At 39.3% G+C, this 24,287-nt stretch overlaps 1 protein-coding gene across 1 annotated transcript; it reads left to right on the top strand.

Annotated features, from left to right (window-relative positions):
• The first annotated feature begins 4 nt into the window (after positions 1-4).
• UFSP2 (UFM1 specific peptidase 2) lies at positions 5-24,285 on the top strand. Its single transcript, XM_058723412.1, has 12 exons — positions 5-188; positions 3,113-3,191; positions 5,606-5,789; positions 5,871-5,937; positions 8,320-8,477; positions 8,860-9,052; positions 10,677-10,823; positions 13,556-13,720; positions 13,934-14,058; positions 16,187-16,263; positions 16,992-17,116; positions 24,129-24,285. The coding sequence occupies exons 1-12, from the start codon at positions 186-188 to the stop codon at positions 24,213-24,215; spliced, it is 1,410 nt and encodes a 469-aa protein (XP_058579395.1). The 5' UTR covers positions 5-185; the 3' UTR covers positions 24,216-24,285.
• The last annotated feature ends 2 nt before the right edge of the window (positions 24,286-24,287 follow it).

Here is a 24,287-nt window from a genome sequence, read left to right as displayed (position 1 = left end):
CTGACCCCGCCCCATTATCCCCCGCGAGGAGATGTAATGGGATACGCCCCCATGACGTTGCTGCGAGGCATGTTGGGAATTGTAGTCAGCCTGCCGAGGCCCCGTCCCTGGAAACACCAGTTCCGGGCCAGCGGACTGAGCACTAGGGCAGACGTCAGAGTCCTTGTCTTCGCCACGTCGCAGACATGGTGAGTACCTCTGCTCGCCATCGCCGCTTGTGTTTCCCCTCGGGTTTCGGTAGCCTCCATGGCTCCACAGCCTTTGGAAGGAGCTGGTCCTGCCAGGGCCCACGGTGGCAGCTGCGAACTCGGTGGTCTCAGCCGGGGGACAACTGCCCGACACTACCTGGAATACCCCAGCTCAACGTTAGGACCTGCGCTGCCCGCGCCTCCTTCTTGTGTATGCATTTTGAGAACGAGGGATTATATTAGGCGTTTTTGAAGGTTTGAAGAAGTATTGGACCCGGGAAAGATACGAGTAACTTTCTTTAAAGACTGCCCAAATTTGTTATCTCCAGCTTTTACAACTGGATTCCAGGGGCGCCTGGGTGGCTCAGTCAGTTAAGCGTGTCACTCTTGATTTCTGCTCAGGTCATGATCTCAGGTCAGATCGCAAGGGCTCTGCGATGACTGCAGAGACTGCTTGGGATTCTCTCTCTCTTATCTCTGCCTCTCCCCTGCTCGCATCTATCTCTCAAAATAAAAAAATAAACATTAAACAAATTTTTTAACTGTATTCCGAGCTCTACATCTGCAGATCTACTGGTTGTACCTTCACTCAGATAATTCATATGTATTTCATTTTAAAAAATTGTTTTTAATGTTTATTTATTTTTGAGACAGAGCATGAGCGGGGAAAGGGCAGAGACAGAGGGAGACATAGAACCTGAAGCAGGCTCCAGGCCCTGAGCTGTCAGCACAGATCCCTAGGTGGGGCTGGAACTAACAGACTGCCAGATTGTGACCTGAGCGGAAGTCAGTGGCTTAACCGACTGAGCCACCCAGGCTCCCCAATTCATATGTATTTCAAACTCAGCAAGTTCAAAACTGATTCATTATTTCCACCTCCAGCCATCCCACAACCGCTCTTCCTCCACTGATCCCCAGCTTGGTAAATGGTACCGACACCCAGCATGTTGTGCATGCCAGAAACCTGGAAATCATCCTTGACACCTTCCTCTTAACTCCTGCACATCTGATCAATAATCAGATCCTATGCATTCTTACTCCTACATGGCTGTCAATTGTCATTCACTCTACTGCAACCATCCCTGTCCTTGCCACCAGCAGATCTAACCATCTGTGGCAGTCCTTTAAATTTTTTAAGCAGATCTTCACCAATCTATGCCACTGCTTGGAATGGGTTCTCCCCTCTACACCCCCATCTTTCCTTTGGAATTGTTAATACTCACACCTACTTACCCTTCACATCTCAGCTTAACTATTATTTCTTCAGAGAGGATCTCCATTCAGAAGCCTAGGGAGATTCTAGTCCTTTCACTGAAGATCTTTTGTGGAATCTTCACAACAACCCTATGAAATAGGTTTTTTCCAATTTTACAGAACAGTACAAAAGTACTGAGTGACTAGTTACTTTGTGCAAAATCATATAGTGTAAATTTGCCCTTGCCTGTCTTTCTAAATTTTGTCTTCTTCGGTATTTTGCATTGTCATTAAGTATTTTTTGTTCAAATGGGTGCCTAATATTTTCTATGGTAGTATTGTTCTTTATTTAACTGACTTCTTATTGGTAACTATTTAAGTGGCTTCCAAAAAAATTTTTTTTCCTATGATGAACAACAGTATGTTAAGTGGACAACATTGAAGCTCATTTTCACTGAACTTCGATTATTTCCTTAGCACAAATTTCCAGATGTAGAACTGGGGCAAAGGGTATACCCTTTCAACAGGTTAGTTCGTGGAATAAATAAAAACAATCACCCTTTTAAACATGTGAGGAGGGAATTGTAAAGAGAAAAATCGTAATGGTACCTACTTCATGATGTTCTGAGGATGAGAGTTAATACATGTCCGGCCACTTAGCATAGTGACTTTTACATTTTAAGAGCTCAATAAATGTTAGTGTCTATTCATTTATTTTAAAATCGGGTTCGTAATGTGTAGTGTGGTTCTTCAGCCTGTTTGGGACCTATTTTGAGTATCTGATGAAAGCTTTGAAACCTCATCTCAGAAATTCCCTTCCTCTTTCTCTCCCCATTCCCCACAAAATGATACCTGTCATTTGTCATATGTCATCAACTCCTCGAAATTCAACATATAAACTCATATTAGGAACTACTAATAGATTCCATTTCACAAGGGCTTTTTCCCTTTATAAGGTGCAAGATTTTCCTATGCTACTAAATATTCTTCTAAAGCATAGAGATTCTTCATGACTGTATAGTATTCGTAATTATTTACCCAATCTCCCGCTGTTAACATTTAGTTTAACATCCTTATGCCGGGGCCTTTGTGTGCTCTGCAAATTTCTTTAGACTAAATTTCTGAATGCAGAAATCACTAGGCCGAGAATTTGAGTATAAGACTTTTGCTTCTTATGGCCACATTGCCCTCTGAAGAAGAGTTCTACAGTTCACATCCCCACCATTATGATGTGTCAATTTACTCTCATTGTCTTGACCACCACTGTCATCATATTAGATTCATCGTTCTTGTCCGGTTCTTAAACTAGTTCTTCACCATTGATGTTTTCATGTCATTCTTAAACCCATTGTGAAGACCATAATTTGGAAATACTGTTTTAAATCAGTGGTCCTCAACCTTTTTATATTAGAATCACTGGCACAGAGGAGCTTTTAAATATCCCTGTGCCTAGACCGTCCCAGATCATTTAATCACAATCGCTCGGGTACAGCCCGGGTGTAAGTACTTTAAGCTCCTCAGGTGATTTCATTGTGGAACAAAGATTAAGAACTCCTGATTTAGAATTTAGGGTGTTTTGTTCTTCTGCAAAAAAACAAAGAATTAACTCATGAAATAATTTGAAGAATACAGGTTAATTAATGCCTTAGCCCAATCTCAGATACAGTCTCATTTGTATGAGGATGAGTTTGTTTTGTTTTATGATGGAATTTTGGTTCTCTTTGTCTTAGGTGATTTCAGAGACTGTGGATGTACTCTTCAGAATAAGAGGAGGCCTTGATCTAGCTTTTCAGCTAGCTACTGCTAATGGTAGGTCTGACAAAAAAAAACAAAAAACAAAACAAAACAAACTTTTTTTTATTATAAAATTGATGATGAAATATATCAGGATTCTCTTTATTTTGCAGATGAAACTGAGTGAGAGATAGGATGAATAAACTAAAATCATATGGTTGGTAACTTATATAAATTGGATTTAAACTTAGGGATTGTGTTCCAGCACCACCACTAGCCCATAAGGTTCCTCTAGGCAAATTAGGAAGATGTCCCCCTCTTAAAAAAGTTCACTGCCCACTGGTGAAAAATTGTCACTATAAATATGAATATAAATGAGCACAATGTAAATGAGGCACCCAGATTTGTGCATTGCAGACTTGCACCTATGCATAACCCTGAGTCTCCACAGCCCTCTTTCTTCAAGGTTATGGTGTGTGGGAATGGTACAAGAATTCTATGGGGGAAAACTCAGCAGAGATTGTATAAAGCAAATTCTAGGATGTCTTCCTGTTTCTGATTTGGGCTAAGGCCACAAACGGAGGTAAAGAATATTAGAGGAGAAAGATGAGGAGTTGTATTTGAGATGTGTTTCATATAAGATGCCAGAGTATATCAAGTGCAGATTCCCAGCAGGCATTTGGTAATTTGAATCCAAAACTTAAGGGAGAGTGGTCAGCTCTAGAGATCGAGAATATCTCTGAAGGATGATAAGCCACACCACGATAATAAATAAAATCACTCATGAAAAGTATGATGGGTGGTGTCAGAAGCCAAAGAGAAGTTCAGAAAGATAAGGAATGAAAAGTGCTAAGTTCCTTGAAGGAGATCACTAGCTGGCCATCGTTTCCATGGAAATAGGAAGGGAAAGAATGCATAATGTTCTTTCTGACACTGTAGATGCTTTTTACCTAGTAATTAATGTATTTGAGCTTGTCTTTTGATTTATTATATTCCTACTATATCAGTCTTTCAAACACGCAAAGAAGAGAATCATTAATGAGAATATATAGAAGAAGGAGGTACTTTAAAGACTTCGCAATTTTTTTAGATTACATTACCTCATGGACCTTCAGGGATAAACAGAAGATAATCGAGGAATTAAGTTTATCTTTTGTAGTGCAGCTGAAAAGCTTTAAATTCAGCTTTCTGTGGGGCGCCTGGGTGGCTCAGTCGGTTAAGCGGCCGACTTTGGCTCAGGTCACGATCTCGCGGTCCGTGGGTTCGAGCCCCGCGTCGGGCTCGTGCTGACAGCTCAGAGCCTGGAGCCTGTTTCAGATTCTGTGTCTCCCTCTTTCTCTGACCCTCCCCTGTTCATGCTCTCTCTCTGTCTCAAAAATAAATAAATGTTTAAAAAAAATAAAAAAATAAAAAAAAAAAATAAATTCAGCTTTCTGAAACAGATCAAGATGTCTTAAAATCTGACTTGTTATAAGTAATCTTTTCTCTACCACAACCCCAAGGTATTTATTTATCAAGATATCAGTGTAATAGTTAAATAAATATTGTAATCACAAGGTTAAATAGGTTTAGGATTTAAGAGTATAAAGCTAGGACAAGTATATATTATCTTCTTTAAATATATCTTCTTGAACCATGAAAATGTTTTACATATTCCAAAATTGTATTAAATTAAAAGGAAATCCTCCTACATTGCTGGCTGGAATATAAAATGGTGCAGCTCCTTTGGAAACAGTTTGGCAGCTCCTTGAAAAGTTCAACGTAGAGTTAACCCTATGACCCAGCAATTCTACTCCTAGGTAGAGAATACAGCAAGCACTTCCTAAGAGAGTTGGAAACATGCACACGGTAACTTGCACACAAACGTTCGTAGCATTATTCATGAGAGCCAGAAAGCAAAGAGACAACCCAAATGTGTTTCCGCTTTGAATGGATAACCAAACTGTGTGGTGTCTCTACAAGGGAGTTTTATTCGGCCATAAAAAGAAATGAAGTACTGATTTATGCTACAATATAGATGAACCTTGAAAATACTATACTGGGTGAGAGGTGGACGTGGACGCATGATGTGTCATTCCATTTGTAGGAAGTATCCAGAATAGGCCAATCTATAGACACAGTGGATTAGCGGTGCCATGGGTAAGTGCAGAGGGAACGGGGAATGAGTGCTGTTAAGTACAGGGTTCTGTTAAGTACACGTTAAGTACAGGGTGATGACACTGTTCTGGAATTAGATAGTGATGGTTGTAAAACCTTGTCAATATGCTAAAAGCAAGTGAGTTGTACACGTTGAAAGGATGGATTTTTGTGGTCAATGACTTTTATCTCAATTTTTCAAAAAGAAAGGCAAAATGATTTTTTTATTGAATCTGGGGAATAGTTCTTGGGAGTCAGTTTTACTCTGCTCAACTTTTGTGTGTTTAGAACCATTCGTGTTGAAAAGCTTAAAATTCGTCTTAGTGACTTCTATTTATGTCCTTTTAATTTAGAAATATTTATCAAGAAAGCACTAAAACATGTGCTAAGTGACCTGTCAACCAAGCTTTCTTCAAATGCACTTGTGTTCAAAATTTGCCACAGTTCGGTGTACATATGGCCTAACAGTGACATAAACACCATCCCAGGAGAGTTGGCTGACGGTTCTGCTTGTAAGACCATAATGCGCTTTATTCAGTGAGTATGTTTGAAAACTGCTAGAAATGTTTTCAGAACATCACTGCACATTATAAACATCTTTGTGTATTAAAAATTTAGCTTTGAACAGGAAGAAGATACAAAACGAAAATTTATGAGAAAGAAAGACAAAAAGTTATCGGACATGGTAAGCAAATCACCTGTCTTCTCAGTTAAAAATGTTTAATCCTTGAATTTGGAGTGGAGTGAGATGTTAGAGATTATTTAATCCAACTCTGTTATTTTTCACAGGTCAGATTATTGAGGTCCAGAAAGAGTAAATGACTTTCCAGAGGTCATATTTCTGCTTTACGTGTCTCAGCTTTTGTTCCATATTAATACATATCTTAAAGGTTTTCTTCGATGCTTTCTTTGCTCCCACAAAAAGTATACAACTCAAGTATGTTTACAAATTATATAAAAATAAATAAAACGGAATTGTTCTGAACCATGATAGTGACACATTATGCTATGAGATAGTAAGAAATAATTTACTTTTCTTCATATTGTTCTTAGTTTTGTTGCTTTTTTGAACCAGTGTTATTGAGTACTTGCCATATGCCACAAACTTGGCAGATACTGGACATGAAAAGTGGAGCTCCTTTAAGGGAGGAAGTTGTATCAAGTTAACATGACTGCAGTGTTTTTCTAGGCTGTTACGGGAAAATGACATGAGGTTAGAGAGGTGGGCAGGGGCCACCTCAGAAGAAGCTGAACTAAACCCACAGCCATGGTAATGGAGAGGAGGGAGTGGAGACAAGAGATATCTAGGGGATGCAATGGATTATGCTTGGAAACGAATTGGATATGGGATGCCCAGTTTCTTGCTTGGGTAAAGATGGATGAAGGGGAGGACATGAGGTCAGTTTCGGTCATGTTGTTTGAGACACCAATGAGATGTCCTCGTGAGCTGTTGGATTTACAAATATGGAATGTACAAAAAAACTGGGCTGTCGATCAAATGATTTGAGAATTACCAGTAGTTGGAGCTTGACATTTTGAGTAGTACGGGTCAGTTACTTTGTAGAATGCTCCTCAGTTGGGATGTGTTAGGCTTCCTCATGATTAGATTCAGGTGGTACACTGTTGGTAATATGGCAGAAGTAATGTCACGTCCCCCTCAGTACATCATATTAAAGAGTCTTCTCCTGCTATTGTTGGTGTTAAAACTCTGATCGCTTACTTAATGCGGTGTCTGCAGGTTTTCTTCTCTGTGAGGACACTATTTTTTCCCTTATATGTAGTTAAGTGAGGCTTACTTTGTGTATCTTCTGAGGCTATACTTATGTATCCTATTCCTTACCAAAGTTTTACTCACCACTTCAGTTGGAATTGGTAATTTTTACCTGAATCCAACATTAACCTGATGGTTGCAAAGTGGTGATTTTTCTATCATTTCCTTCCACATTTATTACATGAAATTACCATAATGAAGAGCTTTGCTTTTCTTTCTTTATTTATTATAAACATGGAAGCATAGGTTCCTATTTTATGCAGTGAGTTACAATCTGTTACTCTCATTAGTTATTTGGATGCTCACATCTTATAAGATTTAGCCAATGGAAGCTTCCTTAAGCTAGCTCCAATGTCTTTTTGACACTGTATTTTTGAGTACTTCCTACTTCATTCCCCAAGGTGTTCTAGGCACATCATGTACTGTCCCTGTTCCAGCTCAGGAATCAGCCATTTCTCCATTTCTTTATCTATGTAAATCCTATTTGTATTTCCAATTCTACTCCTACCTCACACGGCTCATAAATGTTTTCCAGTGAGAAACCTAGCTTCCAGTATCCTCAATATTTTGCCAGATTTGTTCAAAACAGAATGTGTTTTCAGAGTTGTTATTGTATACCCCTGTCAAAATCAAACCTACTAATAAGAGTTTTCAATATTTGTTTATAGTTCTCTGTGTCTTTAGACCAGGAGTATATAGTTGTAACGTATGTTTAAAAGTTCCTTTGGTATCTTGTTCATTTGATTTTTTTTTTTACTTTAAATCTCTACAAAAATAGAGAGAATACTGTATGAATACTGGTGAAGCTGTCAGCTTCAGTGTTTATTAGTGCGCACGCACGCACACACACACACAGATACACACACACAAATGTTTATCAACACATGGTCAGTCTGATTTCGTCTTCATCCCCACTCACTCTCCACCTTCCCTCAGATTATTTTGAAGCAAAGAAGACTTTTTTTTTAAAGATAAGATTTGTGCTTTTATTTACTCATTTTTAAAATGTGTATTCGTTTTGAGAGAGAGGGAGAATACGGGGGAGGGACAGAGAGACAGGGAGAGAGAGAGAATCCCAAGCAGGTTCTGTACTCAGCACAGACAAGATCTTGACCTGAGCCAGAATCAAGAGTTGGACGCTTAATTGACTGAGCCACCCAGACACCCCTACGATTTGTGCTTTTAAACAATTTACTGTCATACAGCTTTACATGGCCCTTAAAAAGTCCTTTTACTTGCCCTTAATATTTAATGTTCAATGTGCTATAAGTTGACTATTACTGTTTATCTTTATAGCATCAAATAGTAAATATAGATCTTATGCTGGAAATGTCAACCTCTTTGGGAGCCGTAACCCCCATCATTGAAAGAGAAAGCGGGGGGCACCACTACGTTAGTATGATTTTACCCGTTGATGTAGTTCTATCTGTTGCTCCGGAAGAAACGTGGGGAAAGTAAGTATTTTGTCCTACTACTGCATTTGAATGAGCACTCCTCCCCAAAGTAATCAGAGTCGGTTTTTAAATATCATATAGGCATATCCAGGATTGTTGTAACTTCTACTGTGATTTATTCCTTGCTTATTATTAAACTGAGTCATCTAGTAAGTAAATGTTTATTTAGAGGATGTAGGGTAGTGTGCAAAACCTATAGGGTTTTCCCTTTACCTATACTCAGGAAATACACCGTTTACTTCACTTTGCATAATTTAGACTTCCTTTCATAAACCTGGTCCAATCAAGTGTTTTACTGTATTTGAGATATATTTACTCTCCACTCTCATTTCTCATAGCCATTATAACTTTCGTTAATGCCCTTGAATATTTCCCTCCACAGAGTTCGTAAACTTCTAGTTGATGCAATTCATAATCAACTAACTGATATGGAGAAGTGCATTTTGAAATATATGAAAGGAACATCTATTGTGGTTCCTGAACCACTGCACTTTTTATTGCCAGGGGAAAAAAATCTTAAAACAATTTCATATCCATCAGGAATTCCAGATGGTCAGCTGCAGTCCTATAGAAAGGTAAAACCAATTCACCTGTTCTTAGAGAAAACATGACCATGACTCATTTCGTTTTTACTTAAACATTTCTAATAAATGGAAATTATTTTGTGATTTAAGAGGAAAGTGTGGAAGCAGACTGTTATTTTTACATGTTATGTAATTTCTGTTCACACGGAACTTTTTAAAAGTGGTATTAATGAAAAAATGCTAAACCATATGTAACATTTTGATTTCATACATTCAGTGTGGTTCATATGTTCTGTGAAATTTTTCCATAACAAAGTACAGAAATGAAGAGATACTTACATGCCTGGAGCTGCTGATGAGTGTTTATAAATAAACTCCTTTTCCCTTCTGTTATTTTAAGATTTGTGAAAGAGACAAGATTACAGTCAGAGAAGGAAAGTTAGGATTTATGCTAATTCTAATTAGGATTTATAGTAATACTTCATCCCCCACGTCCCACCGTTATTTGGGTTTCATTAGAGGTATTTTGAAGAAAACATGATCAGCATTAAAAGAACTGAGACTGATGAAATGACTGGTTTTGGAATGCATATTTTTGATGTCTGGTCTTGCCTGGCACCCATCCAATTATACTGTGGGAGCATCTTCCTCATCCCCCTGGGAAGACGCGTCATACTGTAACCCTCTGCACCCTCTGTAAGTGTTGCTGGCGGAATTGACCTGCAAAGGCACCATGTCATCCCATTCAAACTGCAAGATACGTAGGAGATACAAAAAAGGAAAATACCGGACTTTACAAAGTAACTGTCACACTTTTGTACAGTTGGGAAAATTTTGCATTTTAAACACGTATGTGCATTTTAATTTTGATGCCATATTGGTTGGTTTCCTACCACCGAATTTCTACTTCATAATTTAATCACTACCCCTTGTATTTGTGAAGTACTCTAAGCATGATTTTTCAAAATACTGTCACATAATTCTATTATTGTTCATTATAATTTACTCATTTGCAAGGCTGTTTCAAAACCAGTTTCTAGCCTGGATGTGTTTTAACAGATTGTGTTGTAATAAATAATTAATTTGACATTATCTTACTTCTCTCACTCTGACAAATTACAGCTGGCCCTTGAACAACACGGGTTTGAACTACAGGGATCCTCTCGTACATAGATTATCTTCAGCACTATACAATCCAGCACTATAAATGTATTGTCTCTTCCATACGATTTTCTAAATAATGTTTTCTTTTCTGTAGCTTACTTTATTGTAGGAATGCAGTATCTAATACATATAACATACAAAATATGTATTAATCATTAATGTGTTTATAAGGCTTCCAGTCAACAGTGGCTATTCAGTTTTTGAGGGGTCAGTGTCTCTAATACCCGCATTGTTCAAGGGTCAACTGCATTTTCATTTTTTCTGCGTTCCCTTCCCATTTTTACCCATATCCATAGAAAAACATAAATAACTCTCATTTGGTTTTAGTTTGTTATAATATTATTATTCTATATGTTATCATATTATATTAGTTTAGTGAATTATGTGTGTTTGATAACTTTTATAGCCAGTATATAATTAGTTTTGTTTTATATCTTTAGCTTGAGTTTGTTTACTGATAAGGAATCTAAGTTATTTAACTTTTTTCTCTTCTGATTCTGATTTCATTTAGGAGTTACATGACCTCTTCAATCTGCCTCATGACAGACCTTATTTCAGAAGGTCTAATGCTTATCACTTTCCAGATGAACCATACAGAGATGGTTACATTAGAAATCCACACATTTATCTCAATCCACCTAACATAGAGACTGGTATGGTGAGTTTAATAATTATTTATAGAGTCAACTGATCATCAGTGTCAGTGGTGGGTTTTTTGGTTTTTCTTGGCTCTTTGTATCCAGTGGAAATTATAAGGATTTATTCATAATGTCTATCGTCTCTAAAACAAAATTTACCACCCATTTCTTTTAATAATCATTGCTTAAGATAGTAGTAATTCACAGTAGTCTAAAAAGGTCAGGTATAGATATTATGTACCACATTTTTCCTACTAAAATTCCATTCCCCAACTTATTTAAAAGCCTTGCCCCCATCTGTTCCACTTATTTTCATTCTGAACCTGAGAAATCACACTAAGTAGGCTAAGTATTCTACCCAGGGCATGCCGTAGCAGGAGTCTGGTTAGGGCCTGCAACACGTTTCCTGTGCTTCACGGCCCTGGTTGCAGGTGGTGGGTCCTCACTCACGGCAGCTCAGGTAAGAGTGGACTGGTGGGGTGTGGGGAGGGTTCTTTGCAGGGTTTGAGTAGGGCCAGTAAGCAGGGGCTCGGGGCCATCCGAGAACAGGAATGCTTGCTCGGCCGGCCTCCTAGAACTTAGCGGCCCTGTGACCAGCAGCCACCTGTCTCAGGCCCCTGCTGCTCCTTGGTGGCATCTCTGCTGCTTTCTGTGGGTTTGCTTTGATCCTAACTGGCCTGCTTTTCTCAGCCTCCATTTCTTCATCGCTGAAGCCTGTGTGTAATTTTTTCCTGCCCTCCTCAGAGCTGCTCAGCGCCCACATCATTTAAGGTCCATTCCCTTAAACTCAGGCCGCCGAGAGAGGAAACTTAATTGTTCATCATGTCATCGCATTTATTCAGTATCTGCTGAGTCTCTGTGTGCTTTGTAAGGAAATCTTATTAAAAATGAACATATGCTACAATGTCTACGTAGAGGACTCCGGGGACCACATCAGTAGGCTGAAATCCAGGTGTCAGCAAGGTCAGGCCGCTTCCAGACGCTTTAGGGGAGAATCCATCCCTGCCTCTTCCAGCTTCTGGTGGCTGCGTCACTTCCTGTCAGCCTCTGTGGTCATGCTGCCTTCTCTTCTCCTCCTCTGTGTTAGAGTTCCTTCTCCACTCCCTCGCAAGGACACTTGTGGTTACATTTAGGGCCTATCTTGATAGTCCAGGCAAATTTGCCCGTATGTTAAGACCCTTGATTTAATCATATCTGCAAAGGCCTCCCTCAAACTTTTTTTCTTTTTTCTTTTTTGTTCTTGTTTTCTGTTTTGACCATATAAGGTAGCATTCACAGGTTCCAGAGATTAGGAGATAGATATCATTTGGGGACCATTTTTCAGCCTACTGCAATGTTCTAGTTATAAATTTTCTGTGTGTGCTTGAGAAGAAAATATATTGTCTAATTGTTGGGTGAGGATTCTGTATTTGTCCATGCCTCTTCCTAGCTAATTTAAGCCAAAAAATAATAGTACCAGTTTGTGGTGGGAGGTGGGGAACGTGTATTCTTTTTTAAAAACATTTCTTAATGTTTATTTTATTTTTTGAGAGAGAGACACAGCATGAGCGGGGAAGGGGCACAGAGAGAGGGAGACACAGAATCCAAGCAGGCTCCAGGCTCCAAGCTGTCAGCACAGAGCCTGAGTCGGGGCTGGAACTCACTAATCATGAGATCATGACCTGAGCTGAAGTTGGAAGCTCAACCGACTAAGCCACCCAGGCGCTTAATATTGCTTTATACAACAAGAAAGAAGTTACATGATCTTGGCCTTTATTTAAGGATTTGTTTTTAATGTTTATTTTATTTTTTGAGAGAGAGAGAAAGAGCATGAGTGGTGGAGGGGCAGAGAGAGACACACACACAGAATCTCAAGCAGGCTCCAAACTCTGAGCTGTCAGCACAGAGCCTGACGTGGGGCCCTAACTCACAGACCCTGAGATCGTGACCTGAGCTGAAGTCGGCCGCTTAACCGACTGAGCCACCCAGGTTCCCCTATTTAAATCGCATACCTGGGTTTTAATCAATGGCAGGTTTACAAAATTGGAGAAACATTCTTCACATGTCCCATTATGTGGACCCTTTGTTCATTCCTTCCTTTATCATTTATTCAACAAATATTTACTGGCTATTAACCATTAGCCAGGCCCGCTGGAGAAGCTTAGGCCCAGAAATAAATAAGACACAGTACTTGCCCTTATTGAACTCACATATTAGTGTAGTTAGACAGAGATTTAAAAAGTAATAAGTAATGGGTCAAGTAGTGCTTTGGGGAAAAAAAAAAAAAAAAAAAAAAGCAGGAGAGAGAGTAACAGCCAGGGCAAGAGGTGGGTGGTGAGGGAGTAAGCATGCCATGTTTAGGTTGGATGATCACAAAGGCCTCTGACATTTGAGCAGAGACCTGAGTGAAATAAGGGTGCAGAGCTGCAAAACTGTTTGGGAAAAGAGTGTTGCAGGCAGGGAGAACCATAAGGCTCTGAGATCAGATTGCCCCTGGCACATCTGAACCTAAAACAGCATGCAATAGAGGAAAGCCAAGATGAAACTGCCAGAGGGCGGGACTTAACAGGCCTGACAGCCTATGGTAAGGACTTTAGACATTTAATAAAAAGCCAAGAGGGTATAACGTTCAACTATAGTTCTCAAGGCATTTTTGTAAGGAATTACAGTAACAGTCTAGCTCTGAGAACGGTAAACTTGGCTTGGGTGTATTATAGAATATATGCATCTATCTTAAGTCTAACATGTTATTCTATTTCTTCTTTTTATATAGATCCATGTGGTCCAGGGCATATACAGTTATCATCACTACATGCAGGATCGGACGGATGACAGTGGCTGGGGCTGCGCTTACCGATCTCTGCAGACAATCTGCTCTTGGCTCAGACACCAGGGCTACACAGAGAGACCCATTCCAACGCACAGAGAAATTCAGCAGGTACAGAACATGCCATTTAAAAGTATAATCAATTGTACATTTCGTGACCCCTTAATGTACTACTAACAATTATTACTACCTCATGGTACACACAGACTTATTTCTGTTTTGAAGGAAAAAAATATATACCTGTAATCGGAAAAAAAGGTCCTAAGTCAAGTTTTTAACGGCTGTCTTGTGTATGGATTTTTTTGTATTTTTAAATACATAAAGGCTCTAGTTGATGCCGGGGACAAACCAGCAACATTTGTCGGATCACGGCAATGGATTGGATCCATCGAGGTGCAGCTGGTACTGAACCGACTGATTGGAATAACATCAAAAATACTGTTCGTCAGGTGAGGATGCTAAGAAATTAGTGAAATCATTTCAAACCAAGATTGTCGTTTTATTAAAATAATAAGAAAACGAGGGGCGCCTGGGTGGCGCAGTCGGTTAAGCGTCCGACTTCAGCCGGGTCACGATCTCGCGGTCCGTGAGTTCGAGCCCCGCGTCAGGTTCTGGGCCGATGGCTCGGAGCCTGGAGCCTGTTTCCGATTCTGTGTCTCCCTCTCTCTCTGCCCCTCCCCCGTTCATGCTCTGTTTCTCTCTGTCCCAAAAATAAATAAAAAACGTTGAAAAAAAAAATTTTTTTTAAATAATAAGAAAATGAGATCTTTTTCTCCTTTCTCTTCCTCCACATTCCTTCTCCCCTCCCTGTTGCTTCATTGCTTTATTAATCCCATTTATTTATTTATTTATTTATTTATAATTTTTTTTAATGTTTATTTTCTGAGAGAGAGACAGACAGAGCACAAGCAGGGGAGGGGCAGAGAGAGAGGGAGACACGGAATCCGAAGCCGGCTCCGGGCTCCGAGCTGGCAGCACAGGGCCCGACAGGGGACTCAAACCCACAGGCTGTGAGATCATGACCTGAGCCACAGTCAGATGCTTAGCTGACTGAGCCACCCGGGCACCCCTAATCCCATTTTTTTAAACCCTGAGCTTTTTTTGGTTATTTTTTAGAAGACTTTGAGTCAATGAGTAAATTCGTGATATATACTTGTATGGTCTAGACTTAATTTTAGCCTAGAAGAGGAAAACTTGGGAATATGTCAACTTTGACTAGAGTTACATAAAATCAAATTTTTTTATCCTCAAGTCTTGAAAAAGTCTTCAAAGGAGAAAATCAAATGTTGATCTATGACTGCCCTTTTTGTGTAACTCCTGCTCTTTTTCTAAGATGTCAGTGAACTAATAATGTGTCCAAATAATATATTCATTTTTTTCCAATACATTTTAACCATAATTCTAGCATTAAAATATGAGCAAATATTAGTTAAATAAGATTAATTTCTACGACCGTAAGTAGCTCACTCCTTGTTTATGAGCTTATGTTTTATTTTTTCTTAAGTTTATTTATTTTGATAGAGACTGAGAGAGCATAAGCCAGGGGAGGGGCAGAGAGAGAGGGAGAATCCCAAGCAGGCTCCATGCAGTCTGCACAGAGCCTGATTCAGGGCTTGAACTCAAGAAACCGTGAGATCATGACCTGACATGAAACCAAGAGTTGGATGCTCAACCGACCGAGCCACCCAGGCGCCCCTATGAGCTTGTGTTTTAAATACATTTTCTATTACAACAACCTCAGTAGATACAGTAACACCATCCTTTTTTGTGCATGTGCTTCTGTCCAAGTTCATCTGATTTCACACTTGCAGTTTGGATTGGCTCTGGAAACCAATGCTAACAAATAAATGATAGATTAAGTATTGAAGCGTATGGTGCTTAAAAAGTGAGCATTTTGGCCCCTTAAAACTTTACACATGCCTTACTAAGAAGGTAAGGATTAGCACCACTCGGCCCGTCCAATCTAAAAAATAACCTCCCTTCATCTGACCATCTTTCTCTCTTCTCAAAAATACTAATTGTATAGGACATTGAAATATCCCTAAAAATAGTATGTCGTACTTGAAAACATCTTGCAGTTTTCATATTGGCCTCACAGATATTGTCTATTTTAGTCCCAAAGCTCCTGTCGTGTAGACAGGGCAGGGTGATTGGTCCCGATTTAAAGATAAGGAAATACAGACTGAGTCTGATGGCAAGAAGACAGGAACCCAGGACTTAAAACTCATTTTTCCACAATTAAATCCATCCATAAGAGCCCACTGGGCATCAATGTGACCACTTTTACTCCCCAGTTAAAAATCCAGACCCTTCTTTATGCAGTTGCAGAAGCAAAGGAACAGGGTCTCCTTACTTCTTTCCTAGCATGTTTAGTGGCCTTAAATATTTTAAGAGGTTATGGTGCTTTAAATTGCTCTCAGGTCAGTTCCTGACCACTTAATTGTATTTAAATTTATATCGTATTTTTTTCAGTAACCAAAAAAAGAAAACAAAAAGGTAGAAAACATTGGCTCCCTAACTCCTTAATGACTTTAGTGTGAGAAATTGTTCATCTGATAGAGAATGGTTTCTTTCTAGCCAAGGTTCTGAAATGGCCTCTCAAGGACGGGAGCTGGCTAATCATTTCCAGAGTGAAGGAACTCCAGTAATGATCGGTAAGGTGTTCTGGACATCTTGGGCTCCTTTGATAGAGTGGAGAACATGTAAAATGTATTGTTAATGTAAATAATGTCACATAAAATCAGTCATTTTTAAACCTTTCAAAATTAGCTTTTATACCATATATATTGACCTCTGGGTATTTATTTTTCAATTTCCAAGGTGGGAAGAAGGCTAAAACAAAAGATAAAGGTTAAGAAGAGAAATGATAACTGTGTTGAAATATTTAAAGAGTTGAGAGCAGTATAGAAAAGAGACCATTGTCACTCAGTTGAGCCTCGTAAGTCATGGTGCTGTCACCAACTTGGCTGGCTGTGTGACACCGTACAGATTGCTTCACCTCACTGGGCTGTATTTGTCAAAAGGATCAGATTAGTCGATCTAAAGATTGATGATTCTATGAGGAACAAGACTTGTTCTCTTGGGAGGAGTTTAGACCCTGCATAGCCCTTTGTAAATCCAGTGTCAGTAATGCCATGGATATGGCAGTGGAATATAAACCTTATATGGTTATAAATATGATTGTATCTTTTTTGTCTTTAAAGATGTAATTTTATCTCCTCAGTGTATTTGACATCATCTGTGGTCTTTTATAATACAGGCTAGTCCATTCTAATGCGATATTAGATCAATTAATAGGCAAGATAGTGCTTTTAAATTGCAATTGAGTAGCACGTTGAGATTCATACATGCCCTCTCACAGTTCACATTTCCTCTGTTATAGGGGGAGGAGTTTTGGCCCACACAATACTAGGAGTGGCGTGGAATGAAATTACCGGGCAGATAAAATTTCTAATTTTAGATCCACATTATACAGGCGCTGAAGATCTGCAAGTTATTTTGGAAAAGGTAAGTATCTGTTTAACAGAAATGAAGATACAAGGCAAAGAACCTGGAACCAAAAGATAGCAAACTGGCTGTTAACAGAAGGACTCTAAACCGAGGGCAGTGATCCACACTAAAAGGAGGTATTCTGGGGCTATAAGGAGTATCTTTCTAGGTAGGGAGAACAAGAGGAAACTAAAGTGAATTGCAAAGAAAAAACTTTAGATTTATAAACACTTTCTTAATTATTAACTTAATAATGGAACACACAGCTCATCATCATATTCCTTTGGAGATGTTACAACTTTGCATAAACAAATGTATGGAAATAGGAGGGTAGATTAAATAACCTTTATAATTGTATTAGTAACCAAAAATAAACTAAACGGTATGGAGGCTTGACTACTTTTAATTTATTTACATATAACTTAATCTCATTCTATAAAAGATCTGAATTTGAGACAAAATTCCAGAGTAGTCATTGATACTTACAATGTCAAAGGAGGGATAAATTTAATTTATAGGCAACAAATTTACACATATGAAAACTCATACTAAAACTTTAGAAGGCAAGTATAAGACATAATTAACTTGAATTTTAACTACTATATTCTTTGCCAAATATATTAAAATTAAAAAAAATGCATACAACCTTTCCAGCCATAAGCCAATGAATATATCATACTGTTACTGCCTTTTATTTTTATCATGTTGTCACTAAGTTAACATCAACATGAATGAAAAGGTTTCTCTGAACTGTGAATTTATAATTTAATTAGATCATTTTCTTATGTAAAAAGCTTTAATTAGGAGTTATAAATAATATCTTAAGTTCTATATTTAAAAACTCTAGGGGAGGGTTGGTCGCTTAAGTGTCCAATATCAGCTCAGGTCATGATCTCACAGTTCATGAGATCGAGCACCTCGTCGGGCTCCATAGTGACAGTGATAGCCTGCTTGGGATTCTCTCTCCCTTTCTTCCTGCCTGCCCTGTTTGCTCGCCTTCTCAAAATAAATAAATACACTTTAAAAAAAAGAATAATACTAAAAATAAACTCTAGAATTTTATATTTTACTTTTTTCTATATTATTTTTTTTATTTTATTTAATCCAAGTTAGTTAACATAAGTGTAATAATGATTTCAGGAATAGAATTTGGTGATTCATCACTTACGTATCATCACACGTGTCCTAATGCCCCTTGCCCATTTAGCCCATCCCCCACACAACACCCCTCCAGCAGCCCTCAGTTTGTTCTCTGTATTTAAGAGTCTCTTATGGTTGTTAAATACAGAGAACAAACTGAGGGTTGATGGGAGGAGGGGAAAATGGATGATGGGCATTGAGGAGGGCACTTGTTGGGATGAGCACTTGTTGTTGTATGTAAGCAACGAATCATGGAAATCTACTCCCGAAGCCAAGAGCACACTGTATATACTAGGTTAGCTACCTTTACAGTAAATTCTATTTAAAAAAAAAAAAAAAAGCATCTCATGGTTTGCTTCCCTCTCTGTTTTTATCTTATTTTTCCTTCGTTTCCCCTGTGTTCATCTGTTGTGTTTCTTAAATTACACATAGGAGTGAAATCAGGTGATATTTGTCTTTCTCTGATTTATTTAGCTTAGGATAATACACTCTAGTTCCATCCATGTTGTTGCAAATGGCAAGATTCCATTCTTTTTGATTGCCAAGTAATATTCCATTGTGTATATATACCTCATCTTCTTTAGCCATTCATCAGCTGATGGACATTTGGGCTCTTTCCATACTTTGACTGTTGTTTATAGTGCTGCTATAAACATTGGGGTGCACATGCCCCTTTGAAACAGCACACCTGTATCCCTCGGATAAATGCCCAGTAGTGCAATTGCTGGGTCGTAGGGTAGTTCTATTTTTCGTTTTTTGAGGAACCTCCATACTGTTTTCCAGAGTGGCTGCACCAGCTTGCATTACCAAAAACGATGCAAAAGAGATCCTCTTTCTCCACATCCTCGCCAACATCTGTTGTTGCCTGAGTTGTTAATGTTAGCCATTCTGACAGGCGTCAGGTCGAAATCTCATTGTGGTTTTGATTTGTATTTCCCTGATGATGAGTGATGTTGAGCATCTTTTTCATGTCTGTTAGTCATCTGGATGTCTTCTTTGGAAATATGTCTGTTCTTTTGCTCATTTCTTCACTGGATTATTTGGTTTTTGGGTGTTAGTAAATTCTTTATAGATTTTGGATACTAACCCTTTATCTGATTTGTCATTTGCAAATATCTTCTCCCATTCTGTCAGTTGCCTTTTAGTGTTGTTGACTTTTTCCTTCACTGTGCAGGTTTTTATCTTGATGATGTCCCAATAGTTCATTTTTGCTTTTGTTTCCTTTGCCTCTGGAGACATGTCTAGTAAGAAGTTACTGCGGCCAAGGTCAGAGAGGTTGTTGCTTGTTTTCTCCTATAGGATTTTAAAGGTTTTGTGTGTTACATTTAGGTCTTTCATCCATTTTGAGTTTGGTCCAGGTTCATGCTTCTGCATGTTGCTGTCCAGTTTTCCCAACACCATTTGCTGAAGAGACTGCCTTTTTTTCATTGGATATTCTTTCCTGCTTTGTTAGAGATTAGTTGGCCTTACATTTGTGGGTCCATTTCTGGGTTCTGTATTCTGTTCCCTTGATCTATGTGTCTGTTTTTGTGCCAGTACCATATTGTCTTGATGATTACAGCTTTGTAATACAGCTTGAAGTCTGGAATCGTGATGCCTGCAGCTTTGGTTTTCTTTTTCAACATTACTTTGGCTATTCAGGGTCGTTTCTGGTTCCATACAAATTTTTAGAATTGTCTGTTCTAGCTCTGGGAAGAATATTGGCGTTATTTTGATAGGGGCTCCATTGAATGTATAGACTGCAATGGGTAGTATCGACATTTTATCTTCTGTATCACTGATTTGCTGCTTTGATTGGTCCATCCTTGCCGTCATGGCATCCATTCAAGATTGCATCTCAGTTATAGAATTTTTAATTTCTGCCTGACTAGGTTTTAGTTCTTTTACCTCTGCAGAAAGGGATTCTCTATTGTCTTCCATACTTTTTTCAACACCAGCTAGTATCCTTATAATTGTGGTTTTAAATTTTAGTTCAGACATCTTACTGTATCTGTGTTGATTAAATCCCTGGCCATGATTTCTTCCTGTTTTTTATTTTGGTGTACATTCCTCCCTCTCGATCTTGACCTGAGCCGAAGTCAGATGCTTAACTGACTGAGCCACTCAGGCACCCCCCCCACTGGCAAATTTTTAAATAATAGAATAAAATAAGGAAAATAAATGAAATTAAAAATTAAAAAATTTGATCTCTTTCCGTATCCAAGAAAGAAAAAGAAAACAACAGAAGCAAAAACAAACAAACAAGCAAGCAGAATGCAGCCTGAATGAAGTTACATCCAGTTTCCCCTGAAACTGAAACTTTGCATCACACTATAGTCCTTAAACAGGTGGAAGGGATTTGTCCTGGTCTTCTCCAGGATATGCCTCGAGGGTGCAGGTGGGCAGGACTTCTGGCAATGGCTCAGTTGTCAACTTGGTGGCGCTGATTAGCTCACTGGGGTCTATCCCTGTGTGCGCACATGTGCGCTTGAGGTGAAAATGGTTTCACCCAGCTCTCTAGTCTCTGGCGTGGGGATTTTGTGCCCTCACACACGTGATCAAGCACCCCTCCTTTGTTTCAGTCTCCTGCCTTTACTCTGTCTGTGTCTAAGTTGTCTGCCTGCCAGGCATGAACTCTGAAACTTCAGACTGTGCGCTCCGCTGTTTATAGAATCCTGGTGGAATTGAAACCCACTCCTTTCTCTCTCTCAATGGTTTTGGGAAACTGATTTCTTGTCCATTCCCCTGCAAGTGTTTTCACTCTTTCTCTTTCTAGCTACTTTCAGGGGAAGTGTTTTTCTTGCGCAGTCCCAATACACTGCACTCTCCCCCTTTCTCTCTGTCCTCTCTCCATGAAAACAGCTCCTTACCCTCCATGGCTCCGCTGCTTTTCTCTCCCCCACATCTCTCCGCACCAACTACCTGCCAAGTTATCTGGCTCAAATTATGCAGATTGTTGCATTAATCCTCACATCAATTTCCTAGGTTTTCAAAATGGTTTGATGCTGATCTAGCTGCACTTCAGGGATAAGACAAGGTCAGGGTCCCCATAATACTCTACCTTCTTAACTCTGTCCAGGTCATTTTTTTAAAGCAGAATTCCTGGAGAATTGGGTAGTTTAACATTGAAATTGATTGGGGATACACTTTCAGAAGTTGAAAAGAACATAACTGCATGAGGTTACTAAAGCCCTGAGGATAAGGGGTTTTAGTATGTAAAGAGCTTCACTGTGTGTGGCTGAACTGTTTTATATTTCAGACTAGTAAAGTCTTTTGCTAATGCTAAGACTATCTAAATACTGACAGGATATAAGTGCATTCTGCTTTTCTCTTTCAAGACATTTGGACTTTTAAATCTATGTATGGAATGTTTTTGGCCGGTACATGCAAATGGAAGCAGTATTTACTCTTTCTTTAGCAAACTGTTTACTCATTCGGCATTAAGTACCTACCTAATATGTGCCATCCACTGTCCAAAGCAATAGGGGTATTAAAGAAGGTCTTTAAAAAGCTCTTAGTCTAGCTACAAGGACAAAGGAGATCCAAAAAGGATTCCCCAGAAAGAATATGGTTACCTAAGAGGGAGCTGGAACTCCTGTAGAGTTGTAGATCCTGTAGAGGGCTCCCTTAGACACAGTGAAAGGAAAGCAGGGCATGTTCCCCGAACTACAGTAGTTTGAACCTGAGTAGAGCTGGTGAAGGGGTGTGGCTGGCGGGATAGTCATTGTGAGCCCTGCGAGAAACCAGGCATTTAGATTTTATCTTCTAGGCAATGAGAAACCTTATTTTAATTAGAGGTGTGATACAGATAAAATTACTTCTTTCTGGCTGGCATGAGGAACTTTGCACTAGATGGAGTTGTCCAGATAGGGTTTTCTGAAGCATCTGGATAGATCCAGTAAGGCATTGTTCCTGATTACTGTCTCTAAGGACTGTGCTGTCCTTTTCAAGTTATATTTCCATAGATTCTATAAAAAAAACCCTTTGCCGTATTGGCACACAGAAGGAGCTGTGAAGCCAAGGCCTGGCCATCGGTGGAACTATTGACTCTCACTTAACTCAACAATCTAGAGCACTGTTTTATAGTCTGTTCAGGCTGCTATGACAGAACACCATAGCCTGGGTGGCCTTACAATTCTGGAGGCAGAGAAATCCAAGGCACTGGCATGTCTGGTCTGGTGAGCCCCACTTACTAGTTCACAGAGAGCAGTCTTTTTCAGGGTCTTCCACGTGGTAGAATGGATGAGGGACGTTTCAGCAGCCTCGTTAATGAGGGCACTAATGCCATCCATGAGTGCTCCACCTCATAACCTAGTCCCCTCCCAAAGGCCCCCTTCTAGCTACCATCACCTTAGGGATTAGGTTTCACATGAATTTTGGAAGGACACCAACTTTCTGTCCGTAGTGGGAGCTACAGGGAGAGTTCTGTCTCTGCCTGACCTCTCTTTACCCCTTTGTGGAACTTCCCTGTTTGAAGTTCCCAGACTACTCGCCTCAAAAGGAAAGAGCAGGCTCCCCTATCTACTGCCATCAGTTGCTGGTTTGGGCACCCTCTCTACCCACTTCTTTTTTAAATATTTGAGTCTGGTTACCTGAAAAAGCCCTCAAAGATTAAAACAGATCATGTAAGCCTTTTTTTCTGTTCATCAAGAAAACAGATATTAGAACATTAAATTTATGAGAAAAAAATTTTGCTAAAAGAGATAATCAAAAGCTTATTTACATATAAAAACAAACAGATCTCAAAGATAAATTAGCAGTTACCTGGGGGCAGGGGAACATGACTGATGGAGGATTTTTTGTTTGTTTTTTTACTTGCATTTGAAATCAGATTAAAGAACATGTCTACTGAACCCTCCAACCTCCACACTAAAAAATAGAGCTAACACACTATCTTCTGTAGAAAGCATGCACTTGAACTCTAGGTCCCTGACAATGCCCAGCAGCTTCCTAGTTACTTAGGGTAACTGTCACTCACCCACTGGTATGTATTTTAAGAGTCCTAGCTGGCCTCCTCAAAAGTATTTTGCAAGCAAAGCATTTCATTTCAGAAGGATGTAACTCATACTAGTCATTAGCCGAGTCTTTAAGAAAATAAACCAGGGGCACGTGGATGGCTCAGGCAGTTAAGTGTCCGACTTCGGCTCAGGTCATGATCTCACGGTTTGTGAGTTTGAGCCCCCTGTCAGGCTCTATGCTGACAGCTCCGAGCCTGGACCCTGTTTCAGAGTCTGTGTCTCCCTCTCTCTCTCTGGCCCTCCCTAGCCTGTGCTCTGTCTCTCTCTAAAAAAAATAAATAAACATTTAAAAAGTTTAAAAAAAGAAACCAATGGCCTGAAAGAAATTTGATACGCTTTTGTATTTACAATGAGATTTTGTTTGAACGTAATTTTCTCTGCTGGGAGAAAGGATTAATAGTGATATGAAGAATGGAGAGTGGCATGATTATGGCCCAAAGACAGTGAAGGGCATCTCAAGAAGCCAGCACAGATTTCTCCCTGCCACACACATTTCCTCATAGCTAAGATGCACGGCATGGTCCCTAGACAGTCTTCAGTGGACAACTAAGAAAAACAGACTGCCAGTTCAACTATCACCTGCCATCGACTGCCAGAATTGTACATCGTAAAATCAAGAAAAATGTGGTATTTGGAGTAACAGTTACCATAAGGAATTTTTAAAAATAATTTCTAGGATTAAGTACCATAGAGTTAAAATTTTGTTAAACTCTACCTGAAATGGACCCAAGTCTGTTAATGTCCATGCTTCCCAGGGGTTCAGATCTCTGACTTATACAGGTAGTCTTATTACAGGATCCAGCGGACAGAACAGGTTTTTAAAATGTTACAGTTTTGATCATGTAGTCCTATAATTTTGTAAAAGATTTTCCTTTCACGTCTCCCAAATCTAGGGCTGGTGTGGATGGAAGGGCCCAGACTTTTGGAACAAGGATGCTTACTATAATCTATGTCTTCCTCAGCGACCAAATGTTTTCTAAAATATCTTGAACTCAGACTGTAGTAAAGTTGTGTTATAAATTTGTTAATAAAGACAAACTTTAAATCCTGGG

This window comes from Neofelis nebulosa, chromosome 3, assembly GCF_028018385.1.
Source record: "Neofelis nebulosa isolate mNeoNeb1 chromosome 3, mNeoNeb1.pri, whole genome shotgun sequence".
NCBI classification, from domain to species: Eukaryota; Metazoa; Chordata; class Mammalia; order Carnivora; family Felidae; genus Neofelis; species Neofelis nebulosa.
This window is presented reverse-complemented; position numbering and strand designations above follow the sequence as displayed.